Here is a 25,642-nt window from a genome sequence, read left to right as displayed (position 1 = left end):
GTCGAGGAACTGAACTATTGAAAAAAACAAAATTAGTATTAAAAATGGATAAAGAAGGATATAAAAAATTGTTTATGACTATGTAAAAACATTAATTAAGGCTAAGATAACATGAGATATTTTATCAAACCTGTGATTCAAATTATGCGACTGGAATGACCAGAGTAAAAATAAAAAGAATTATAAATTTTTAAAAAAATTTGTGTTAACTTTTTGAATTTGTAACCCGAGTTATTAAACTTAAAACACCAATCTAGAAAAAAATTTCAAAAAATTAAATATTAAAGGATAAAATTGAAAAAAATTCTAATCATACAAAATGATTTTAAAAAATAACAATTCAGAAAATAAAAATCAAAATCATTATCACTACTATTATTAATAAGCAATACCATCACTATTACTATTATCATTATGCCACAATTATTATTATTATTATTATTATTATTATTATTATCACCACCACCAACATAATAACTACTAATATTATCATTATTGGTAATAATAGTAATATTTTTATTAATAATATTATTATTATTTTAACAACCATTACTCCAATCATCATCATTATTATTGTTTTATTGCTATTTATATTGTGATTATCACTATCATCACAACAACTATTATTATTATTTTTATCACCATCATCGTTCTTCTTCTTCTTTCTCTTCTCCTTCTTCTTTTTCTTTTTTATATTATTATTATTGTTGTTGTTGTTATTGTTGTTATTTGTAGTAGTGGTAGCAGTAGCAATATTGTTACCACCACAACAACTATTATTATTATTATTATCGCCACCATTTGTTTTATTATAACTAACATTAAAATTATTATTATTTTTATTAGCATCATAATTATTATTAATGTTATCATAATTATTATTACAATTATTATTATTATTATTATTGTAAAAATAAAAACTATGAACTTAATTTAATAATTGAGTTTCACGTTGCTGCACACTAGTTAATAATAATAAATTATAAAAAAATTATAAATTATAATTGTTTTTAAACCTATATTTTCGAACTCTAGAAATTGACAGTTGCCACGTGAAAAGGGCGGGAACGTGAACTGTATTCACCAGCGCACGTTAGCATCTTCCGCCATCGAAGTACGTTAAACAGCTAAAGAGCCCTTATAAGATGTTGACACATGTCATGTACAAGTGGATCCTACATTGATAAAATGACCAAATTGACCCGGAAACTGGAAGGACTTAGCCTAAATGTTTATCACGTGCTCATGATTATGAAAACCAGAAAAACAATAAACGAGGTCAACCGATTATTATTATTATTATTATTATTAGTATTAGTATTAGTATTATTATTATATATATATATAAAAAAAAAAGAAACGTGAATAATAAGCAGCGGTTTCGCTTTTAATTAATTTTTAAGGCAACGTGGGTCCTACACGCGTGCCGGTACAGAAGAAAATACCGTCCCTACCCAACCTAACATTGAAGACAGGTACCTGCGTCTGTGATGAAGTTACTCAAAAGGACAACCGAGTTTCCGAAATTACTTAAAAAATACCGTCTCTGCCCTGTGGTTTAGTTCTTGAAATAATGTTTTGGAGTAGTGTTATTTGCACTACATAAATTGTTAGAATTTAGAGTACGTTTTGACATGATTTTTAAATTATATATTCTTTTAAGTTAAAATCCAAAATTTACATCTTATAAATAACTCATGACTAAATTACTATAAAATAACTTTAAATTAAAATTACTGGAAGCAATTTTTTATTTAAAAAATATAGCATGAATTATAATTATAATTCATAAGTTAAAAGTTCAAATTTCTAACTTTCATTGAATCGGAATTTTTACTCAATTTCATAACAAAATTCTTATTTAAGTCAAAAGTTATTTCTATCCAACATACTTATGTTTTTTTAATAAAAAAAATTAAAAATAACTTAAATCAGTTTATAAAAGTTATACCAACTTTAATTTTAATATGATTTCATATTCATTATAGATAAATAAATAAAAACTTATAAACCTATTTAAAGTTCGTTTTTAGTTTTTTAGCTATCTTATCTTTTTGTTTTAATATTCTGATTTTCCCATCTATTTAAAGTTGGTTTTAGACCTTTATAAAAACTGATAAACCTCTTAAAAAGGCACAACTTATTAAATTATTATTTCAAAAATATAATAAAATTTAGGGTTTTTTTTGTATTTTAACCATATTTCAGCTAGTTACCTATCTTTCTATACTTGTTGCTATCCTTGTTATGCTTCCGTTTGCATAGTAATTTCTTTGATTAGCTTGTTATAAGGTTTTCATGGTGTCAATAAAATGATTTGACATTAACTTAATACTCAATTTAGTAAAATAGAATTCAATTTTATTTATTAAAAATATAAAAATCATGGGGATCAAATTTGATACTAAAACAAAAACATAGCCCTTTTTACTATTTATGAGTCAAAAAATTTAAAATTTTGGTCTTTAAATTTTTTTTTCTTTTTTTTTATCTCTATTTGTTGAGGTTTTGACTTTTAGATCCTACACTTTTTTTTTTTGTTCAGTTCTTCTATGTTGTTAGGAGAGAGAGAGTTGATAAAAAATAGTGGATGGGAGAAAAAGATGTTAATTAGTCAAATTTTAGGAGTAAGAAAGTCAAATTTAGTGTTAATAAGTTTCTCTTTACGAGAATAATATCATTGCGATGTTTTTAAATTTTCATATCACTAAAAAAAGATCAAAGTTAAAAAATTATTTTTTGTTATAATTTTTTTTTCTTATTATTTCTTGAGGTCAGAAATTGATATATTGAGATTCTTAAAGTATTTATTAAGTGGTTTTAAATAAAAATGTGTTGAAAATTAGATTTTGGATTCTAGAAACATGGGACCTGACTTTCTAATCACCTATATGGTGGGCAAAATCTACATTAACAGACGACGAATCATTTGTCAATGCATATAATGTGTTATCTGTTTTTTTTTTTTTTTTAAATGGATGATGCATAGCCTGTCCACTTAAAAAAAATGATCAAATACGTAGACCTAACTTTGCAAGCCCACATGTATCTGACCTCTTTTGTTATGTGTTGTGTGTGCTAAGTCACCCATCCGAACACTTGTATTTTTGTGTTAAGTTTTTATTGTTTAATTTCTCTTATTTTAATAAAATTTATTAAATTAAAAAAATTAAAAATATTTTATTAAATATCTTTCTATTCTTATTTGGTTTCTAAATTAAATTGTTGCATTTTTTTTATAATATTAGCTAATGTTGTTTTTGTACATTCCTTCAAGATTTGTTTTTTGTTTTTCTCTTAATTGTTTTTGTTGGCTTTTCTCCATATGTATTTTTCTTATCATGTATTAGATTAAATTAAAAAAGTAGACATCACGCAAGCAATTTCGTATTCTTATATTTTAAAATACATTTACGTTAAAATTATCAAAACTTTATTTCATTAAAACTTGATTTTATAATTTTGATAAGCTTTGTTTATAAAAATATATATTCTAGTGACAAAGATTCCAAAAAAAAAAACTCAAGCACTTTAATAAGATGAAAAGGGTTTTAATTAAACATATGCTTTTTTTTTTCTTATTTCAAAGCATCCAATTTTCTTTTATATTTATGTTCATTTCTTTTGGTTTTTATCAAATAAAACACCTAGTACTAAAAAACTATGTATGTGTGTGTGTGTGTGTGTGTATATATATATATTTAAAAAATAGATTAATAAAAATAATAATTACACCAGCAAATTAATTTGTTTGAAATAAAATGATACAGTTGAAATTTGTTATAATAAAATAATTAAAATTATACTCAAGACATTATTTAATTAAATATCACTTAGCGTAGGATTTATTTTCAAATAATATTGTTGTATTATTTTATAATGTTAGCAATCATTTCATTAATTATTATATGTGAAACTACCATGCAGACTTTTTTTAAGTTCGTGGTCTTGAATTTTCTTAGAAAATAAAGTTCAAATCATTATAGTTTTTATAAATAATTTTTTAAGATTTTTTTATATTTAATTCAATGAACCATGTAGCTTATAAAAAACAACTTTTTTTTACAAAATAAAAAATTACATGAACCGAAAAATATGGTTTTTTTTCAAAAAAAATATATTTTCCTTCATAAGTTTTTTTTGTTTTTGTGAGTTTGTTTTATTATTGCATAATCAGTTAAAAAAATATTCCAAAACATTTTCTATGGCAACGGAGACAATTTATTATTCTTTTTTTTTAATGTACTTGCATCAAAAATATCAAAACATAATTGTTTTAAATTATGGCTTTGATGAGGTATTATTTAAAAATCAATTATCCCAATAAAAATACATAGAAAAAGGTTGCATTAATATGATAAATGAGTTTTAATTAATGAGATACCTTTTAATCTTTATTTAAAATTATTTATTTATTTTTTATATTTATTCTAACTGCTTTTATTTTTATTGAATAAACAACAAAGCTCAAAAAACTATATTTTTTTTTGTTAAGAAAATATAAAATTATTTTGTGTGTATGGAATTTGAATTATTTTTCTTACCAAACAAGATTTTATTATATAACCATATTATTAAATAAAAAAATTTGAAAAGCTCCAGATTATATATTTTAATATGCATTTGTCTTTTAGTTTTATGACTTATTTTTTAGTGTGTTTAAAATTTTATTGATGATATGATTCATAATTTATTTTATTAAATATACATGTTAACTTTTTAATTTATAATTAAAATTTTTACAGATGAAAAAAAAAAATATTGATAACATCTGCATCTTCTATTTTTAAGTTAAAAAACGTTTGGAAATACGGGTCAATCCGTATTTTTAAAAAGTTTCAAAATTTTTTTTGTTAAAAATTACTTTTTTTATATGTTTTGAATTGTTTTGATGCTCTAATTTTAAAATTAATTTTAAAAAATAAAAAAAATATTATTTTAATATATTTTAACATGAAAAATATTTTAAAATACAACCTCCCTTCTCAATCATGTAATTAAAAAACTTTTGATGCAGCACGGGGTAACTGGACACGTACATCTAATAACATGGGAGGCCATTATCGTAAATTCTGTAAAACCACGAGTAACTCGGGGAAGTACTCCTGGCGTCTGCTTTCGTTTTCTTGACCCGTTCTTATCCTCAACCTTCTTTTTCTCGTGCTGAAAAACGTGCTTGAAAAACAAAAGAACAATGGACCCGTTTAAAATTCAAAGATAGTAGAACAATGACAACTCATGGCTAATCAGGTTCAAAGAACATGCTCGTGAACCTAACGCCCTCCTTATATTCCTCCTGCTCGACCCCCTCCACCAGATACAGGAATTGTTTCCCTTAACAACATCCCATCTGTTGGATATTCTCATCATCCATGGCGAATTTAGCACAGAATTCCTGCAAGTCACCTGACCAGATATCGAGCTTTGCTAAAAAATGCAATCTTTTGAGCCAGTACTTGAAGGAGAAAGGGAGCTTTGGAGACATCAGCCTTGGAATCAATGGAAAGGCTCCTGAAGTTAAAGGTACCCTTAAAATTCTTTCTTTTTTTTCTTTTTCTTTCAAACGCAGATTTATACAGAGACGTGTGTGTGTGTGTATGTTTCTTATCTTTTTTCTGTTTGATGTTGTTTTTAGGTCCTGAGACATCTGATTTGCCAGCAACAACATTGAATCTACTCACCAACATGGAAAATTCATCTGAACATATCACTTTCAGACAAAAGCCTGTGGCATCTTCAAACATGATGAAATCCATGGATTTCTTTCCTCAGTTTGTGGGTTTCAGTCCTTCAAATTACACAGAAGACGCCATCAACAAGGCTGATAATCACTTGAGGTATCAACATGCATGCATTCATATGTATAGAAAACTCTGGTTCCCGATTTTATTATTCTTTTCATGTGCTAGATTTTTATGCTGTTTTTATGACATTAGGAAATCATCTACAATGGATCCTGGACCTACCCAAATGACTATATTTTACGCTGGAAAACTGACTGTGTTTAATGACATTCCGGCTGGTAAGGCCGAGGAGATCATGGCTTTGGCCACCAAGGGAAGCTCTATCAGTCCTAATGGGTTTCCCTCTGATCCTTCAATAATAAAAGTTAACTCCGCCAATTCTGTTGCTGCTCTTGATTCCAATAATGCCCAACAAAGACTGCATTTACAATCTGAAGCGCCTAACGGTTCAGGTAAACAATTGTTTTCTAATGTAAATATCGTTCTAATAGATTAAGTTGTTAATAGTTTTTAAGCTTTAATTAGTGAATTTATATCCTTGCAATAACCCTCCTTTTCATTTTTTTCTTACAGATGTGCCACATGCTACAAGAGCATCACTTCATCGGTTCTTCTCCAAGAGGAAAGAAAGGTACTAAAATGTTAAAATTAAAAATAAAAAAAATTATTTTAATATATTTTCAAGTAAAAACATTTTGAAAAACAATCGTTACTACAACATCAATTACTTTATAAATGATTAAATGCTAGTTATCGAATCTAAATCTTATTTGGTTATTTTTCAGGGTTACAGCAAGAGCACCGTATCAAACACACAACCCAACTCATGATCTTCCTAGTTCGTCAAGACCCAAAGAAGACAGTAACTCGTTGCTTGCCCTAAACGAAGGCCAATCATCAAAGCAGCTAGAGCTTAAGTTGTAACTTCTAGCTAGCTGGTGAGAAATTAGCTCACCATTCGGTGTAGCTTTTCATGATTAGTTCAGTTTAATTAAAATCGTTATATTATATTTGCTTACATGTTGTTGTAGCTAGGTCTGTTTAATTTGTGCCTTGTGCCCATTCACGCACAAAATTTTGAAATTAATCTCTTGTATATATTCATAATGTGAATAATGCTAAAGGCTTTCAAGCTAATTGGAACATTTATAATTATATATATTTGCTTACATGTTGTTGTAGCTAGGTCTGTTTAATTTGTGCCTTGTGCCCATTCACGCACAAAATTTTGAAATTAATCTCTTGTATATATTTATAATTTATAATTATATATATTCATAATGTGAATAATGCTGAAGGCTTTCAAGCTAATTGGAACATTTCTGTTCTTTCTTTCTTTCTTTTTAACGTACTCTATTGATTTTTGCTTGGGATCCGGTGCATCCTATTAGGTTTGGAGGGAAATGTTGTCCAATATTCACAAATAAAATTATACAAGTGAGGAAAATATATTTAGTTTATAAAAATATAATATAATTAGAATATAACAATTTGGAATAGTAACAAAAAAAAATTATATATAAAGATTCTAACAATGCACATTAAGCATATATCAAACTTCCAATTGATATCAAAACAAGGTTATGATATACATGCTAATCATATAATATATCTTTATATAAATTAAAACAAAATCAAATAAATTAATTTACTTGTTAGAGCACTTTGAAATTAATTAAGTTATGTTGTTGTTAATAATCAATTATTTACTCTTAAAGTTTTATTGCTTCTCACTTAGTGGAACATGGCTTTCTTCAACAAGTCTCATAGGATTCCAACAAAACTATCTTGTTTAAGGGCACTTCTAAACAAGGTCTAATGAATCAAGGAAATTGTACTTAATTATTCTTCTACAAGGAATGATCCTAAACTCTAGATTAGGAGGAAATTTACAGAGTAAACAAAGCTTTAAAACCAAAAGAGCAATGTTGGAAAATCGATTATTTTTCCACAAGATTAATTTTTCTACAAGTTAAAAAATTCCTCTAAGTAGCCTAGGTCAGACCAAGATAAACAATAGCTCGGTCAAATCATACTACATTTATTGCTCAGTTCGGTCAGACTGAGCTACATTTGTAGTTTGGTACAAATCAAGTTATACCTAATCTTGGCCATTTTAACCCCAACTTTAAATTTTCTTCAAGTTAGACCTTTTTTTCATCAATTTGGATCCTATAGTTGTTTTCTCTTGAAATTACTAGTCTCCAATTTACATTTAGTTTATACTATAAAAATAGATAGTCAAATAATAAATTCCACTTCCTTTTATTGATCACTGAAACAATCACCCCACAATACTACACAATAAATACAACAACATTACATAATAGAAATACAACTCTAAATACATCAAATAAAATACAGATACTACTTGTAGTCTTGTATTTTTGGTTTAGCTCATCAGACAAGTATTGACCTTTAGAGGTCACACGATCTCTCATTAAAACAAGGCACATTTCCATGAAATAAATTGGAGAAGTATACATCAATGTTTTGAGGCTATTGTAGAAATGAAGCTCTCCCATCATATCAACCAATTTCTCCTCCACTATTGTTTTTAGTGCAAAACTGTTGTTATAAGAAGTATTAGAGCCCATTTAGAAATGCGGGCTAACCCGCGTTTTCAAAAAATTGAATTTCTGTTTTGCTAAAAATTAAAATTTTTTTTTATGTTTTGGATCGTTTTGATGCGCTGATCTCAAAAATAATTTAAAAAAACAAAAAAAAACATCATTTTGATGCATTTCAGCACGAAAAGCACTTTGAAAAGTAACGTCAATCACACTCTCAAACAGGCCCTAAAGTCAGATGGATTCTCTATTGGGCCTTGTAAACATGAACATTTTACCTGTAACTGAGCTAGCTCACCCTATTCCTCAGTTGGTTCATACTGCAGACTAGCTAGTGCACTATAAGCATCAAAAAGTATTTTTTTTTCAAGCTCCTCATGTCTTTTCTTACAACTAGCCACTTCTCGTTTGGACTCTACAATGGCAGCATGAAGAGATGTGAGCTTTGTCTAGAAAGTATCTCTTTCTGTATGTAAGGAGTGATAGGTAGACTATAGTTCACAAAGACTCTCCTCTATATGAGCTTGTTTTTTTCTTACAGGTTACGATTTTTTGATGAGTTAGCATCAATGATTTGTTATGTGCTCTTGTTCTCCTTCCCATCTTCTAAGAGTTAGTACATATTTTGAAAATTCTTAAAAAAAATTACATTAGTAATGGTAAATAATAATAATAATAAGATCAAGAGCTCCATACTCACATGAAAAGTTATTGACATATTGGTCAACTAATGAGACAGACTACCTCCTCTTTATTATTATATATCCCATGAAAATTTAGACATTATGGCAAAAATATCTATATTTTAGTCATGATTATCTATAGATAAAGGATTATATCTCAATATGAAAGTCATAAATTCTCTATCTCTATTAGTATAAATGACCTCTATAAGAGGTCGAAATTCCACCAAAGAAGGTTTCTCGGGTTGGGCACCATAACCACTAGAAGTTATTAGCTTATAAAAGTTAAGGTTATGAGAAGTGAAACCAAAGAGAATAAGAAGAAGAAATATTAAAAATAGTGTTACCATTCAAATTTACATCATCAAGAATGTTAATAGGACTTGTTATAGCATGTATAGGACTTGGTGCAATAAGACTTAGGGTAACTACATGTGCAGGGCTTGATATAAGACTTGGAATGGGTGTCATCTTCATAGGATAACTAGGAATGACAAGCTATGGACTATATCTCTTCTCACTCCTCTAGCTTAAAGCATAACTACTCCTAATAGTTATCATGTCAATATTGGTCTTTATCTCACCACTCATTTGCTAAGATTCTTCTATTACCTCTACTTCAAGATCATTTGTTCAAATCTTTTTCTCCTTCTGAGACTTCTCTTTCTCCTTTTATGTATTTTCTTATTATGATGACGAGGAGGAATTTGGTTTTCTTTTTTAATAGTCTTAGAGTGGGAGCCACCTATAAACAATATATATAAATATTAGTATAATGGTTATAATGCCAAAAAGCAAGGAAAATAGTAAATATATCTTGTACCATAAACATTGTTATCTAGAGAATACCCTTTAGCCAACCAAAAAAGGTAGTATTGACAGTTATCAGTAAGTTTTTTTTTATTACACTTTCTTCATTTAGGCTTAAAAGAGGAGTAGCATTATTTGTGATGGACATCCTCCAAACCAAAAAACAACCTCATATCTTTTTAGCAGAGGTTATTGAACCACTATAACCTATTGTTAACCAATCATTTCTCTAATTTTTTACTGACAATGATTTACCTTAAAAAATATCATTAAAGAGATTTCATATCATTCTTTGAGAAAAAGTATAAAACCATGTCACCACTTTTTACCCTCATGAAAACTAGATAAACTATAACAATACTTAAACAAATCAACAATTAGGACTTGAACTTTAAGACTTATATACTTATCAAAAGTCATCAGAGTCATCCACCTATTAGGGTGCAACTGGCTCACACACGAGTTTTAATTATACATCTCTAACAAAATTAAACAAGGGTAGGAAATATCCAAACTTAAACTTACACATAGAGGTTGTGATCTCAAAATCTCTAGTTGTTGTCTTAGGTGTCCTGCTTATTCTTTCATGGGAATTAGAATCCTAGGCTTATACCTTACTTTAATGTTTATGGTTAGTTGAGTAATAGCATCAATGGTTATAATGCTTCTATATGGGTTTTGGGGTTGAGGTTGGCTACTTTGGTGTTTATATGACATATGCCCTTCATCACCTCGATAAGAAGATCCAGCTCCTCTACTCCAACCAGCAACATGAGAAGGTTTAGCTCCACCACTTTCATTGGCAGAAGTATCAGCTCTAGAGTCTTCTCTGCCAAAAGTTTTTTTTTAATCTAGCCAGACATTTAAAACCAAGTGGAAAAGAAGAGTAAAGTTCTTCACCTGTCTTTGCATACTAAAGGTTCACCCATAGATAATTTTAAAAAAATAAATATGTGATGTTAAAAAAGAAAAGAATCATTAGCTATTTATAGTAGTGATCATGCCGACAATCATTATCATAATAGAATGATTCTAGCACAACCATGTGGAGTAGTGCAATGCTAGACCAATATTCCAAACACAATTGTTATTATCGTAATGGATCAAGATTCTCTATCACAACCAAGTGCACAACCATGTGCAAGGGTGTGCTAAGATTCTTGATATAGCTACAAGCTTTTACTCTTATAATTGTTAGGTCTCAGTTCTATGATATCAATCATGCCTAGTACTATACATGTCACCAACATCAACATTCACATGCTAACAGTAAGTTCACAATTCTCAAACTAGATTGCATGGATATATTTAAATATGTCATACATTGTTTGTTGTCATTCCTCTCCGTATTTGGATTTTTGATAAAGTAATTTCTTAACAATGGTGTTGTTAAAAAATTATTTGGGGGCAAATAATAGTATATTAAAAAAAAGTTGGCTTAGTTAGGCATAAGCTTAACCGAGCCTCCCCAAGTTTGGTTGGGCTGAACCAAGGCATTTAAGGTTGCCTCACAAGGCTCGGTCCATAGGTTAGTTTTCCTAGCCTATAACAACGAGCTCACCACTTTTTCTCTCTCCTCCCTCTCTCCTCTCTTTTCTTTAGTTCTTTTTCTCGCTCGTGTCGGCTTTTCTATTTAATCTAAGCTACCATGTCGAATTGTACAAGCTATAACTTCGATTGCAAACTTTAGCTATAATAGTCACCTAAGTTATGCAATAGAACTACCGCCTTTCATGATATGTAGCTCCAGATTTTTTCCAATGTAAGCTATATATTCACAGCTTGAAAGGAGAGAAAGGAGAATTTTTTCCATCTCAGCAAAAAAAATAAAATATATGTATATTTTTCTTACGTAATATTCATTTGAAAAACTCTAAACTAGCCTATACATCAGAGTGTTATTTTGCATGTCACACCCACCATTCAGCCCATTAATGTCCATGAAAAAAACCTAGATCCAGTGAAGTTTTTCTAGCTTTATCGAAAACAAATCGAGTTGGTTATAGTATGCAATAGTAAATGAAATTAGTAGACTAAATAAGCTATGAAAATATAACTTTCTTGAATTGTTTAATTTTTATGAAGGTTAACTCAATATTACCACCTGATACAAAATAGAAGGATAAACAAAAAAATCAATGTATTTTTGTAGATAAAAAGATAACTAATGAAAAACAAATCTCATAAGATTCATGTTCAACCCTTCTTTTTTTTAGAGAAACTTTATCATCATCAGTGAAAAATCAATTTTTTTTATCTTAATAAAATATATGTAAGCATAAAAATACCTAAGCATGAAACACTCAATACGATACGATAGACTCATGGTTTATAACTTTAGATAAGTATATAAAAAATTTCAAAGAGTTAGTTTAATATTCAAAAAAGTTTACTTACTTTTTTTAATTTTCTAGTTTGAATTATAGGGTTAATACGGGGAAGAAATTATTAAAAATTTTAATATATCAAAGTGATATAAGGGGTGTATCCCTTAAACTATTTTAAGGAAGATTTAGTCTTAATTAACTTGTAAACTAATTATAAAACATCTATATCATGGAATAAAAGATACAAGCATAAGGTAATGTTTATAAATTTAAGAACAAGAAAAACACAGAAACTAAAACTTCATACAAAATGGATCACGTCATTATGTGAGAATGGGGCCCATTGGGCTCTTTCAAGCCCACGCTCAATTTTTAATAACCAAAGCATGAAGCTGTTTTTTTTTTCATTATTTTTTTTTGAAAAAATTAATTTAATCAATATTCAAAAGTAGAGAAAACCCATTACGACTCTCATGCAAAGGAAAGGGAATGAAAGTTATATCCAATAGATTATAGTTTCCATTCCAAATAGCTTATTTAGGCTTCTTTTCGTATATTTTTTTTTAATATATCATAATCTCTAGAATAAATGGTCATCACAAATGAAAGAAATATGATTTGTTCAATTGGAAATGATGAATTTTTTAATTTATATTGACTTTGAAAAACATCCTCATAGTTTTTCAATATAATTTTTTCACTGTTTTTCAAATTAAAAAAAAAACATGAATATAAATTTAATATAAATATTTTTTTAGTTATTCTCATGATAAATTTTAATTTGAATGAAATAAAATTAATATTCTACCGTTAGATTATCACAAATACAAAATATTTAGATAAATATTATAAATTATGATTTTTATTTTAATAAAAAATAATTGTAATCTTGATTTATTTCTTTTTTTTAAAAAAAATTCATTCATTCAATGAATTATTAATTTGGACTTTTCAGTAAACCCTTTATTAGTGGTTGTAAATGACCCATTTTTCATGAACTTGACTCTTTTCTATAGACCGGGGAAAGAGTTCTCTACTTCGATTCCTAGGAGCAAAGAAAGTGACTCTATACTTTGTTTTTAACATGTTTTTTAATATTTTTATTAGAGAAAAATGAAAAGAAAATAAAAAAGAAAAAGGGACAAAATACTTTCTATTACTAAACACATTCTTGCTATCTCCACATATATGTGTGTTTGTGTTTTTAGATTTTTTTTAATAATGACATATTTTTATTTATTTAATCATATATATATTATACTTTTAATTATCTGTTTATTCTTTAGTAAATTATTTTATTACAATGTGACATATAACTTAACAAAATTAACGGAAGTAAATGGTTTATAATTTTAATCTCTTAGACCATATGTAATATCTTAAGAACATGCTCTAAGAACATGTGATAAATACGGGTTGTTGGAAATAATTATAGGGTTTGATATATATCTTGCTAGATGGCAGCACATTTTTTTTTTTATTATTATTAATATGGTTGTTTGGGTTAGCTTGCATGTACCTCGACTAATCTCGCATGCCATGAAATTAACGACCATGTAAGTTTTCAGTGGTCTTGAGATTTGTGAGACTCGAATTGGTTACTTTTAAGAAACAAACCTAGAATCTAACCAGTTGAGCTACACGAATGAGAATTGAAGACAACAAATTCTTAAAATGCAGTAGTAAGATAGTGTTTATGCATATTTGTTCAAAAAAAATTTTAATTTTTTTTTCAAAATATATTTTTAATATTTTTGGATCGATTTAATTTGCTAATATTAAAAATAAAATTTTAAAAATAAAAAAAATTATTTTAATATATTTATATACAGAAAAAACTTTAAAAAATAAAAAACAACTTCCATGATATCAATATAATACCAAATATTATATATATATATATATATATATATATATATATATATATATATATATCAAACACAGATAGGTTAACAGGAATGTTATAGGCAAGTTATTTTATACACAAATGTTTTCAATAATTGTTTTGAATAAAATGTTTTACATGAAAATTAATTAATTTAAAATATTTTGTAATCAGTCTAATTTACATAAAATTTGGTGCATAAAAAATGAAATATAGAACAAAACACACTCCCAGACTCCAAACAAACCTGTAAGAATAGAGCAACAGACCGTGTGCTGGATGGATATCCTATCACACTCCTGAAAGAAAAATCCCACAAACTTAGCTTTCAACCACCCCCATCACAACCCAATCATCCATCGCCATTATAGCACCTGTCATTTCTCTACTGCCAGTCCTAACATATTAAATCACAAGCGTCGTAACTTTACCAATCACCTCTAAGTCCCCACCAAAAAAATTAAAATTAAAATTAAAATTCAAGTATAAATACTCTCTCTATCTTGAACCACTTTTTGTTATCACTCCCTCTCTCTTTCATAGTTTCATTTTCTCTTTCTTTCTTTTTTTTTTCTTTTTATTTTTTTTTTCTCTTTTCTCCGACTGATTGATCGATCGATCGATCGATCGAGACCTCCCCTTTCCTTTCTTCTCTTCGAACCCTAAACCACACCAAAATCTGAGAGAAAATACTTTTGAAAGAAGCAAGCAAGACCGAATTTTTATTTTCTCGACAAACTAACAATAAGGCCTGATTTTTTCTCTTTCTTAAAGGAAAACGAAAGAAAAAATGCAACAACAGAGGCTTAAACAGCAACAACAAGCACTGATGCAACAGGCTCTTCTTCAACAACAGTCTCTTCTTCAACAACAGTCTCTTTACCATCCTGGCCTCCTCGCTCCTCCTCAGGTACTTCCAATTTTTGGAAGCTTTTCCCTTTTTTTTTTATTGGTTCTTATTCTGCCGATTGCAATTTTCGTTATTGGATTTCTAGAGCTATCTAGGCTAAGGTTCTAGGAGCTCGGGAGGAGGTTTTAGGTTTTCTTTTCCTTTTTTGACAAAAAATTATGGTTTAGTGTTAGTGTGTTGGCCTTGTTATTGAAATTTTAGGGTTTTCTATTTCCTATTATTGTTACGAGCTTTGCCTCTCTCTCTCTTTTTTTTTTGGTTTTTGGGGTTTTGTTAGAAATGAATGAAAAATCAATTAATTTTTTGAAATGTGTTGTTCTCTAGATTATTTGAGGGCATTTAGTGAATTTGATAAATTTCTTTTTTGTTTTGGTTTCTTTTATTCTGCTACTGTTTGTAATGTTAAAGTTAGAAATCCGAGGAAAAATTTGGGCAGTTGTTTTCTGTGTTAGGAAGCTTCACTTAGTCGTGCCTTATCTATCTTATCAAAAGAACATCACCTTGATTATGGGTCTTCTTCACACGGTTTTAGTTGATGCGTCTTCGCCAACTTGACAACTTATTTTTGTGTGTCTGGTCATTTCTAAATCACGGTCTTCCTCTCTGTGTTTATCCGTGTTTATGCATATGTGTTCAACTCGTGCGGGAGTGAATTACAAATGTCCATGTTAAGTTTCACAGTGGGTTTTTATGCCCTGTTTATTTGTTAGCCTGGGAATGCTCCAAACTTTTGTAAAATGCAATTTCAGTGTTCTTGAATAGCGCAGGGTTTCATGTCATTTTCAGTGAAATGCAGCAGAGTTTGGGTCCATTTTCTTTACCACGTTATAATCTAGATAGCAGTTGTTTCACTTGGTGTGATTATTTCTTTACCATTGTCATCACAAAACCCCCTCAACTGATGGTTCTTGCTTTAATTAAAGGAAAAATAGGACAAAATTTCCATTTTTATACTCTCTGTTATAGGAAGCTAGAAAAGATTGGCACAGGAAGGAGTGATGGGTTTTGAACCGAAGCTTCCATCTGGGAATTAACTTTGTACTGAGGATTCAACAAATATTGAGATTAAGAATCAAGACATGGGCGATATCTTTATATAGTTTTGTTCTCTTAACATGACCAGTACATTTAAGAAGATAAAAAGAAATAATAATAATTAGAATGTGAAAGCTTTAACTATAGTATATTTTTGTTTTTTGGTGTCTTGTTTGTATCTGCATTAGTCATCCAGCCAATCCTTTAGGTCTACTTTAAGAACTATTTTATCTTCCTGTTTTATAGGCTTGTTCTGTACAGACCTTTTGCAAGCTGTGCTGTTCTGGATTGAAATATTTTAGATTCGGGTAGATTGAGAAGAGGCCTTTTTTTATATTAAATTTTGTTTTCTTCCCTTTTCTTTTCGTTTTCACTTTTTTATTTTGCAGATTGAGCCAATTCCAAGTGGAAATCTGCCTCCTGGTTTTGATCCAAGTACTTGCCGCAGTGTGTGAGTGTTTGTCTAGACATTTTTCCTTTTTAATTCTATTTCTTTTGTTTTTCTTACTTGTTTTCTGTTTCACATGCATGCTCATGCAACTGCCCCCCGCTTCTATTTTCCTGACTGAATTTCTTCTTAATTGATAATAGTACTACTTATTCATGCTTTCCTTCAATTTTCACTTAAAATGCACCAATAATTTGATGACCAATTGTCTGCTATATTTTATTTTTGCTAATTGAGGAAGGTTACTTACAGGTTTATTTATTTCCCTCTATTTTCTTCTTTTTTTAAAACTTCTTTCTTTATTTTTTGTGAAAAATGCAGGTATGTGGGAAACATCCACACTCAGGTAACTGAACCCCTTCTCCAAGAGGTTTTTGCGAGTACTGGTCCTGTTGAAGGATGCAAGCTTATCAGAAAAGAAAAGGTAAATCTGAGAGATCGTATGCTATATGGAAAGGATCTAATTGTTGTATGTTGCTACTTTTTACCAGTTCACTTAGTCAGTTTGTTAGCTTGTAAGCTATTTTTGACATCTCTGTTGTCTCCACTTCTGCAGTCGTCCTATGGATTTATTCACTACTTTGATCGTCGAGCAGCTGCTCTTGCAATATTATCTCTTAATGGAAGGCATCTGTGAGTAGCTTGCTTTTGATTGTGAATTGTTTTACTCTTGTACTGATCCTCCAAGCTCTACCTTAAATTTGTGTCAGCACCTTATTACTGCACTCTTGGCAGATTTGGGCAGCCTATTAAAGTTAACTGGGCATATGCTAGTGGTCAGAGAGAAGATACATCAGGTTGGTTCTCTCTCTCTCTCTCTGTTTTTTTTATGTTTTAAATTTTATCCCTAACTCAGATGTACTGGCATGTATAAGCATGGACACCATTTTAATGCGCAGGTCACTTCAACATTTTTGTTGGAGATCTTAGTCCTGAGGTTACTGATGCAACATTGTATGCCTGCTTTTCTGTTTATCCCAGTTGTTCGTAAGTTTCTCCTCCCTCACCCTCTCTCTCTCTGCATGTGTCCACCTTGGTTGAATTCAGTGTGTTTTCAATGTCTGAAGTTGTGGAAAACATAGAGTTAAAAAGTTGGAAATGCTATCTTGGTGGTTTATTATCTTATTAGGTTGGTGTTATTAAGCTGAGCACTGTATCTAAGCATGTTCTGGTTTCAGAGATGCAAGGGTTATGTGGGATCAGAAGACTGGGCGTTCAAGAGGGTTTGGATTTGTTTCCTTTCGAAATCAACAGGTATTGAATTCATTTAGTGCCTTTCTTTTTCTGTAATCTTTTTATTCATCATGATTCTGACATTGTTTTCCTCTCAGGATGCCCAGAGTGCAATAAATGACCTAACAGGTATGGATGATGGGATTCACAAGGATTGTTTAATGGTTTTGGGGTGATTGTTTCTTAATTAAGGTTCATTGGAAAAAGCAATGTGTTATTTACACTCCCTCTATTCTTAACGTGCATTTCTACTTAATCAAATAGTGAATGACTGACAAATGGAAAGAAGCTGTGTTATATACACCTTCTTTTTTTTTTTTTCACGTCTGTGTATACTTATGAGTTTGGGGGCTGCTGGGAAAGTTTAGCATTTTGAGATCACAATGCTGGTTTTTGCACTAGTTGCCATCCCTTCTTAGAAATGTCCTTTGCTGATATTGTCCCACTAAATTTGAGGTCCTAGGATTAGGAAGGAGAATTTGGTAATAGTCCTATGGCATTAGCATGAAATTGTGCACTTAAGACATGGATTGATACACTTGTGATTCTTGGGCTTTTTAGCATAGCCATAAGCATAAGCAAAAGTTGATTAGTATTCATCATTAGGGTGTACAATCTAGTGATGCAAGATTGATTTTGTAAAGTGGTGGAGTTCGTCGACCTGGATCATTACAATTTTGTTAGATTTGCTTGCTCACGTCTTATTCATGTTACAATAATGTAAATTCACATGCCTTTCAGGAAAGTGGCTTGGTAGTAGACAGATTCGGTGCAACTGGGCAGCTAAAGGTGCCAGTTCCAATGACGACAAGCAAAGCTCTGATTCAAAAAGTGTGGTGGAACTAACAAATGGCACGTCAGGTCAGTTGTACATGTTTTGAAATGATGAGAATCAGGATTAGATGTGAATAATGCAATGCTTTATTTTCAAAGATGGGTTTGGATCACCATTATTTTCTAATAGAATGTGGTGAATTGGCAATTAGCTTGTGGATCGTCGCAACATCTCATGCCCTTGTAACAAAAATAACCCATTTTGATTTGTTATCCTGTTTTCATGTTTGTCCACGGGTTGCAATGTGTTTTGTTATTCTTCTGTGTCTGTGGGAAACAACTAAGATGGAAAAACTTATATTTATAATTATCTTGTGCAGAGGATTGCAAGGAGGCAACAAATAATGAGGCTCCTGAAAACAATCCTCAATATACTACTGTTTATGTTGGCAATCTTGCTCCAGAGGCAAGAAACTTTTCTTCCCATCTGCCTGTTCTTGCTATTTGTACATTATTTGTGCATACATCTCCATATGTGATTCTTTTCCAAAATGCTTGCTGTATCTAATGTCTAGAAGAATGGTAGAATTTGGAATGTCTTAGAAATATCTGATTTGTCTTATTTACAAGAACTACTTATCTTCAATCAATCTCCAGGTAGCACAGCCTGATCTCCATCGCCACTTCCATGCTCTTGGTGCTGGAGTTATTGAGGAGGTTCGTGTCCAGAGAGACAAAGGTTTTGGTTTTGTGAGGTTCAGTACTCATGCAGAGGCAGCTTTAGCTATTCAGATGGGAAACACCCAATCACTTTTTGGAAAACAGATGAAGGTATGTTGGATTATGTTGACCTCATTTACTATCTACGTAAAACCTTTGTGTTAGAGGTCATGTTATAAGGATGGAACAATAACAACATTTTTTTTCAACTTGGAAATTGACTTCTAAATTTTTTCACCATTCTTGTAGTGCTCATGGGGTAGCAAGCCTACTCCGCCGGGGACAAGCTCAAACCCACTCCCCCCACCTGCTGCTGCCCCTTTGCCTGGTCTCACAGCTACTGATATCTTGGCATATGAGAGGCAGCTAGCGATAAGCAAGATGGGTGGTATCCATGCCTTGATGCATCCTCAGGGGCAGCATCCTCTAAAACAAGCAACAATGGGAATGGGTGCTGCCGGAGCAAGCCAGGCAATATATGATGGTGGTTTCCAGAATGTTGCTGCTGCCCAGCAACTGATGTACTATCAGTAACAATAAGAGTTGACGCCACACCTTTATTTCCTGCCTTTGTGGGTGTTATTTAAGTTCCAAGCAATTAGGAAGCCATCTGTTTTCTCTTTATCCAGCCGTGAGGTGGTTACCTAACCGCATATTTATATCATATGCTTGCCATTTGTGTTGATGTATTATACATGTATGTTTTTCTGTTTTCGACCATGTAGGGATGAGCTATCTATCATGTAGGGATGAGCATGAGCGAATTGGTTGACAGAGGGAATGGGCAATTCAATATGACAGCAGTATGCCTTAAAACCCTTTGAGCATCTTGACCATTGTCTGTTGTATGAGAATTTAATTATTTTCGAGGCATGTGGATTTTCAGGCCTGGAATTTATTTTTATTTTTAATTTTTTAAAATTTTTGAAGGTCTTTGTTTGAACTTTCGCCACAAATGCTTTGCCTCTGTGAGAATATAGTGTTTTTGCAAGATGCTGTTTGCGAGACGATATACTTTTTAACAATATAGCAATGAAGGGTTTCGGCTTTTGAATGATGGTGGTTTCACTCCTTTTAACTAGAAATCTCCTGCGAATCCATGATGCTCTGAGACGTTTTAAAGATAGCCTTGCAACACCTGCTTATTAAAGAGAAACTTCAAAAACGCAATTCGGTGTTCCCCTTGGGAGGAGTTGTAATGTGATGAGGAAAAAAAAAATTCAACAATCACAAATCATAGCTAGCTGAAAGACAACAGAACGATACAAAGCAAAAGATATGGAGACTACGCCAGTAGCAAAAATTAATGAACTAATCCACAACCTATGATGGTGTCTAATGTTATTAAGATGAAACCGATCAGTCTGTTTCCAACCTTGCAATATATTTGTCATAAAATTTGGCAGCTTGCTCGAGATCACCAAGTTCAGTGTAGCAATCCGCTATTGCTCCATATGCCTCCGTGTTTCCGGATTCCTCTCCTTCTCTCTTGGAGATTGCAAGAACCATTGAGTGATATTTAATAGCTTCTTGAAGTTTACCCTGCCTTTGCAGTGAGGCTCCTGAATCAAGCAGGTTTGTTTCAAATGAACTTCAATCAAACATGCATTTGTGAAGAAAAGCGGGACAAGCAATGTCAAGTTCATCTATCATCATAAATGAAGAAAAGAACTAAAATAGTGGATAATGATAACACCATAGCTAATAAAAGAGGATTTGATTTCTAAAGCTTAGAGAAACAAAGATGAGAAACTCATTAGAAGTTGAATGTAGTCATCATTAAGAGCATTCATCGATTGAACACATGAATTGAAGTCTATTTATTGTATAAAAGGACAGGAACTTGTATCCATCTTGACATGAGGCCATCGAAAGAAGTGCAATAGTGAGGGAGACAAAGATTCAATAGATCCATCATCCAGTCACTAGGGCAAGACGTGCACGGCCTAGCAGAACAACCAGCCTTTTGCTTTATTGCTTGGTTTTAAATCATTGATCATGTAGGTATAGGAGAAGAATTGCAGGTAAAATGTACATTTATTGAAAAGAGAAATGGGCAAAGGAATGAAAGTGAAACAAACCTAAACCTCTTACAGCCTTCTTCTCCTCTGTTGGATCCTTCAGGTTCTGAGCAAGCTCAAGAGCTGACTTAAACTCCACAAATGCCTTCTCTGGATCTTGATTCCGCAAAAAATTCTTTCCAACTTTCAATCGAGAAATCAACTCCTCCTTCCTTGGATCAACAATCACTTCACTCTCTAGTATTCTACTACCAACAGGAGCATAGCTCAAGGTGGGGGCATAGGACTCGATCTTGGCTTGCCTTCTTAGAGCTGCATTGATCTGGCGTAATTGCTCATTCAGCCGCTGCAATTCCCCTTTCCTCTGCCGTGCAAGCAACCCTGTCACATAAGCACTGAATTACTAGAGGAAGAATAGCATGCATCATATTGATTTAAGTGAACACTTCAAGAATGCAGTGGAATTTTTTCAAGAGCAAGGAAAAGCTATCAAACAAGCGCGGAAGAACATAAGAGGATTCTTGCACCAATCTTCAACTTGGTGGTCCTGGTCCAAATTCCAAGATCCTTGAGCCTTGAATTTCAAGCATTTACTTGCTCTCGCTTCAAACGAACTTAAAACATTATCTAATATATATGCAAAGCTTTCACTGTTGAGCATAAAACCGGGGAACAAAGAAATTAGAGAAGAAGTGAAATAGAATCATACCTCCAACAGTGGCCCCTACAAGGGCCACAAATAACAGCAAAGGCATGTTGAAGATAGAGCTATCTGCCTCACATGTTTCAGCTAGAGCTTCAAAAGGGGTAGTCCACATCAAGGCATTAGTAACAAGAAAAGCCATTGCCGAGGATCTCAATTGCATGTTTCCCTGAAAAGACAAGAGTATTACCAATCAGATGGAAATTGAGTAGCCTGAAAAGGAAACCAAACTAATCCTTGCTGCAGAGAAACCAAAACATAAAGAGCACCTCAATCTGTCTTGAATTTCAAATGTTAAACAAATCAATGGATGTGATTTTTATCATGTTCCATTATGACATCATCGACCAAATGATGACTGTGGTAACCTACATCTCCTAATTATAAATTGCTTTTCAAGTCCACACAGAGAATTGACACAAAACCTAACCAAACCAACTCATTATCAAATCCATGACTTTTTGCTGAACATAGAAAGCAGCATGGCAGGTTCATTTGGCTTAGCAATAAAGATTACGCAGTAATGTTTTGATGGATGCACAAAACCACAAAGGGGTGTCCCCTGTGGCAACCCCCCATATTCATGCATCAGAAAAGCTGTGACTCTCTACAATACATGGTGGGTAGTTTTACATTCTTTTAAATCAAGTAAAGCCAGCCAAGAAAGAAAACAATATTTATTGGGGGAAAATAACAGGACAAACTCACCATCATACCTGATGAGCAGACAATAGTTCAAGAAATTTGTCACAAACAGGCGGTACTTGAACAGTGTTCAGATGCCCTTCTGATGCAGGCCTTATGTGCACACTTTCGCTGCCTGGCAACTTATGGCGAGAAGCAGATAGTATACTTGAAGCATCTCCAGATGATGGTGTAAACTTCCGTGCTCTAAACAGAAGAGAGGCCAATTTTCCTGGTTCAAAGGATCAAGAAATTACTTCAGATTTATACATAAATACATAAGATTTCCACTATTCTTCGAGAAACGAAATAAAAATCTATCCACCACAATTCTGTATTTCTGATCAGTCAAAAATCTGCAAAGCTTTATGAACACGGACATAGAATAAATGCAAAACATTGAAGCTATATTTGTATGCTTGATAGTTAGGCATCAAAATTTTGAAATTTGGTAGTAGCCCTTAACTAGATATAGCATAAAAATCACGTCCCCGGAAAAATAAGTTAAAATAAATCCAACCCAGCAACAATGACATAATAATACCTGAAATCCATTTCCATTTTCATTATTTCTCGAAAACCAAACATAAAAGGCGCGCAACTAGTGCATTACTCACATAATTCACGCTCAAGCAAAACAAAAAACTCAAGAGAGAGAGAGAGCACTGACCAGCTGGAAGATGGGGTTTGGGGGAGATGATGTGATCGGAGGAGGGTGGAGAAGAGAAGCAAGAGCTGCAGCGGATTATCACTGCCATTTTATTTTTATTATCGCTTTGGTGGTTTCAAAGAGGATAAAACGTTGGCTTCTGATGTTTCTGTTGGCTTTTTATGTCTCACTCAATCCCTTGGGAGTTGGCAGCATGAGATAAAACGTCGTTGGTGCTTCTGCCGAATCGCCATTGTTTTCTTTCTTTTTCTTTTTTTTTCATTTTTTAAACCAACAATAAATGCTGCCTCAGTTGAGACTCAGTTGATTTTTCTTTCAAGGTCAGAAAAAAAAATTCTTATTTTCAAACTCAATAATATAATAATATTGAAAATAATTGTTTTTATTTTTGTTTTTTTAATAATTATAAATGTTTAAATCATCTTATACATATTTCAATTAATTCTTTAATATTTTAAAATTAACAATTAAAAAAGCCTTCAATAATTTAAATTTATGGCAAGTATTTATTTTCTTTTTTTCTTTGCAATTACAAGTGGTGGTATGACATCTATAATGTATTATATGTATATTTTATGACAAAGTTTTTAATGGAATTTGCATTGATAAATTCATGGTTGATTATTTTTAATCGATCAATGGAATATTTCATTTATTTATTTTTAGATTTTATCTTATAAATATAAAAAAATATTGAAATTTTTTCAGTAAATAAAAAAATTGTGTGTATATTTTTCTCTTTTTTTGAAAATTCTTAATATTGTTATTAACCAATTTGTATTTTTTTAATTAAATCCAATATAAAATACCAATCACATAATCTTATTTTATGGATAAATTGAAAGATTTCAACATTTTATTGCGCATAGTTTCTCATTTTATTATAGACAATATATTTTTTAATAAATAATGCTATTTTTTATTTTTTATTTTGATTACTAATTTGTTTTTCAATTTTATCTTTTTTTATGTGATGTTTGTTATATTTGATGTGTTGATGTTTTCTTATCCTTGCGTTTTCTCGACAATTCAATGTATTAGTAAATTTCATAATTGAATTAGGAGCCAATTTCATAAAATAAAATTTAAATATATAATGTTAAAAAACTTCAAAGTAAATGGACCAAAATAAAAAAAAAATATTAATGAGGGTTTTTTAGACTTGCTCAAATAAGTTCGCTTTCCTCCAAATACTTTTCATTTACTCTTTTTTGATCTCTTCAATTTTAAAATTTTAAATTTAAGCCTTAAACTTTATTTATTTGATGTTTTAATCTTGAGTTTTCAGAAATAAGAGAAAAATTGCTAGAAAATAAAGAATGAAAGAGAGTTATTGATTGGCTACATTATGGCATAAAAAATTGATCTTGGTGTTATTTTATTTCTTTTTAACTAGAGGAGTATCATTGAAGTGTTTTTAAGATTTTATCTTGTCAAGAAAAAGAGTTCATGGCTAGGGAATATTTTTTTTTTACTTGGTTTAAATTTGAGTTTTTGATACAATTAGGCTTGTGGAAACTAAATATTCTGATTATTCGGGTGAGGATCTGACAGAACCAGATGATAATTTGACCCATACACACAATGTGGATGACCTAGTAGATATTTTTATGGATCAATGGGACATGTCTAAGACCCCGTTTGTTTACAGGAAAGTAGTTTCATTTTGAAAAGTGGTTTCCTTGAAAAGTGAATTCTAGGAAAGTAAATTATTTTTCGATGTTTGACAGTGTCATGAAAAATAAGTTGGAAAATATTTTCCAGTATTTGGTTATGTTATGGAAAATAGCTTATTAATATTTTATTTTTTTTCAAGTTTATTAAAATAATAAAGAACAAATTTTACAAATTAAAAAGTTGAATGAGAATGGAATTGAAAAAAAATCTAATTTCATAAATTATCTCAAATAAAATAAATAATAATCAAAATAATAAAGATCAAATCTAACAGATAAAAAAATTAAAAGATGATGAAATTAAAATAATAATAATTACAATTTCATAAATTATTTTAAATAAAATAAGTAACAATCAAAAGAATGAGAATCAAATTTGATAGATAAAAAATTTCAATTAAAAAAATGATAAAAGGTAAATAACAATCATAAAAATAAGAACCAAAGTTAATATAAAAATCAAATTAAATCAAATTTTAAGAGATGAAATTGAAAAAAAAATTCAAACAAAATATAAAGCAATCAAAAGTTTAAGGACCAAATTTGACATAATCAGAAAATAATATGATATTTCAAAATTTTTCACAACTTCTGGAAAGTGTTTTCCGCCCAAAATAAAAGGAAAACACTTTCATGGAAATCAAGCCAAATTTTCCTTTGACAGGAAAGTGTTTTATGTTGACCGGAAAGTGTTTTTCGTTGACCAACTTTTCTAATGACAAACAAACACAGGAAAGTTTGGAAAGTGG

General features: G+C 30.7%; 3 protein-coding genes across 5 annotated transcripts; 2 read left to right on the top strand and 1 right to left on the bottom strand.

The window, feature by feature from the left end:
- Positions 1–5,228: 5,228 nt before the first annotated feature.
- LOC18094704 (protein TIFY 10A) lies at positions 5,229–7,063 on the top strand. The gene is made up of 5 exons (XM_006369057.3): positions 5,229–5,523; positions 5,636–5,837; positions 5,937–6,196; positions 6,318–6,375; positions 6,530–7,063. Exons 1-5 carry the CDS (start codon positions 5,373–5,375, stop codon positions 6,666–6,668), a joined length of 810 nt encoding a protein of 269 aa, XP_006369119.3. The 5' UTR covers positions 5,229–5,372; the 3' UTR covers positions 6,669–7,063.
- A 7,480-nt stretch (positions 7,064–14,543) lies between these two features.
- Positions 14,544–20,060, top strand: LOC7475076 (oligouridylate-binding protein 1B). 2 transcript variants are annotated; one of them, XM_052453970.1, is made up of 12 exons: positions 14,544–14,924; positions 16,352–16,415; positions 16,734–16,836; positions 16,969–17,045; positions 17,148–17,209; positions 17,312–17,399; positions 17,591–17,666; positions 17,744–17,774; positions 18,387–18,506; positions 18,800–18,885; positions 19,077–19,250; positions 19,389–20,060. In XM_052453970.1, the coding sequence occupies exons 1-12, from the start codon at positions 14,810–14,812 to the stop codon at positions 19,671–19,673; spliced, it is 1,281 nt and encodes a 426-aa protein (XP_052309930.1). In that variant the 5' UTR covers positions 14,544–14,809; the 3' UTR covers positions 19,674–20,060. The 2 variants fall into 2 exon arrangements, with proteins under 2 accessions (XP_052309930.1, XP_002298224.3); XM_002298188.4 differs by having other exon boundaries at positions 14,544–14,929; positions 16,354–16,415.
- Positions 20,061–20,263: 203 nt separating this feature from the next.
- Positions 20,264–23,402, bottom strand: LOC18094703 (protein FLUORESCENT IN BLUE LIGHT, chloroplastic). Of its 2 annotated transcripts, XM_006369056.3 has the most exons (5): positions 23,218–23,402; positions 22,580–22,779; positions 21,870–22,032; positions 21,221–21,541; positions 20,264–20,701 (listed from the first exon to the last, which is right to left on the bottom strand). In XM_006369056.3, the coding sequence occupies exons 1-5, from the start codon at positions 23,303–23,305 to the stop codon at positions 20,499–20,501; spliced, it is 975 nt and encodes a 324-aa protein (XP_006369118.2). In that variant the 5' UTR covers positions 23,306–23,402; the 3' UTR covers positions 20,264–20,498. The 2 variants fall into 2 exon arrangements, with proteins under 2 accessions (XP_006369118.2, XP_024464143.2); XM_024608375.2 differs by lacking the exon at positions 23,218–23,402 and having other exon boundaries at positions 22,572–22,781.
- Positions 23,403–25,642: the final 2,240 nt, after the last annotated feature.

The sequence above is a fragment of the Populus trichocarpa genome, chromosome 1, assembly GCF_000002775.5.
Source record: "Populus trichocarpa isolate Nisqually-1 chromosome 1, P.trichocarpa_v4.1, whole genome shotgun sequence".
In the NCBI taxonomy this organism is placed as follows: domain Eukaryota; kingdom Viridiplantae; phylum Streptophyta; class Magnoliopsida; order Malpighiales; family Salicaceae; genus Populus; species Populus trichocarpa.
This window is presented reverse-complemented; position numbering and strand designations above follow the sequence as displayed.

What these genes read in the sequence shown, in the direction of transcription:
- LOC18094704 (XM_006369057.3), top strand. Translation starts at nt 5,373, where the DNA reads ATGGCGAATTTAGCACAGAATTCCTGCAAGTCACCTGACCAGATATCG. An exon ending in TGAAGCGCCTAACGGTTCAG is followed by an intron (nt 6,197 to 6,317) that starts GTAAACAATTGT and finishes TTTTTCTTACAG; the next exon opens with ATGTGCCACATGCTACAAGA. An exon ending in TTCTCCAAGAGGAAAGAAAG is followed by an intron (nt 6,376 to 6,529) that starts GTACTAAAATGT and finishes GTTATTTTTCAG; the next exon opens with GGTTACAGCAAGAGCACCGT.
- LOC7475076 (XM_002298188.4), top strand. Translation starts at nt 14,810, where the DNA reads ATGCAACAACAGAGGCTTAAACAGCAACAACAAGCACTGATGCAACAG. An exon ending in AGCTTATCAGAAAAGAAAAG is followed by an intron (nt 16,837 to 16,968) that starts GTAAATCTGAGA and finishes CCACTTCTGCAG; the next exon opens with TCGTCCTATGGATTTATTCA. An exon ending in TCTCTTAATGGAAGGCATCT is followed by an intron (nt 17,046 to 17,147) that starts GTGAGTAGCTTG and finishes CACTCTTGGCAG; the next exon opens with ATTTGGGCAGCCTATTAAAG.
- LOC18094703 (XM_006369056.3), bottom strand. Translation starts at nt 23,305, where the DNA reads ATGGCAGTGATAATCCGCTGCAGCTCTTGCTTCTCTTCTCCACCCTCC. An exon ending in CAAACCCCATCTTCCAGCTG is followed by an intron (nt 22,780 to 23,217) that starts GTCAGTGCTCTC and finishes CCTTTGAACCAG; the next exon opens with GAAAATTGGCCTCTCTTCTG. An exon ending in TGTAGGGGCCACTGTTGGAG is followed by an intron (nt 21,542 to 21,869) that starts GTATGATTCTAT and finishes CTTATGTGACAG; the next exon opens with GGTTGCTTGCACGGCAGAGG.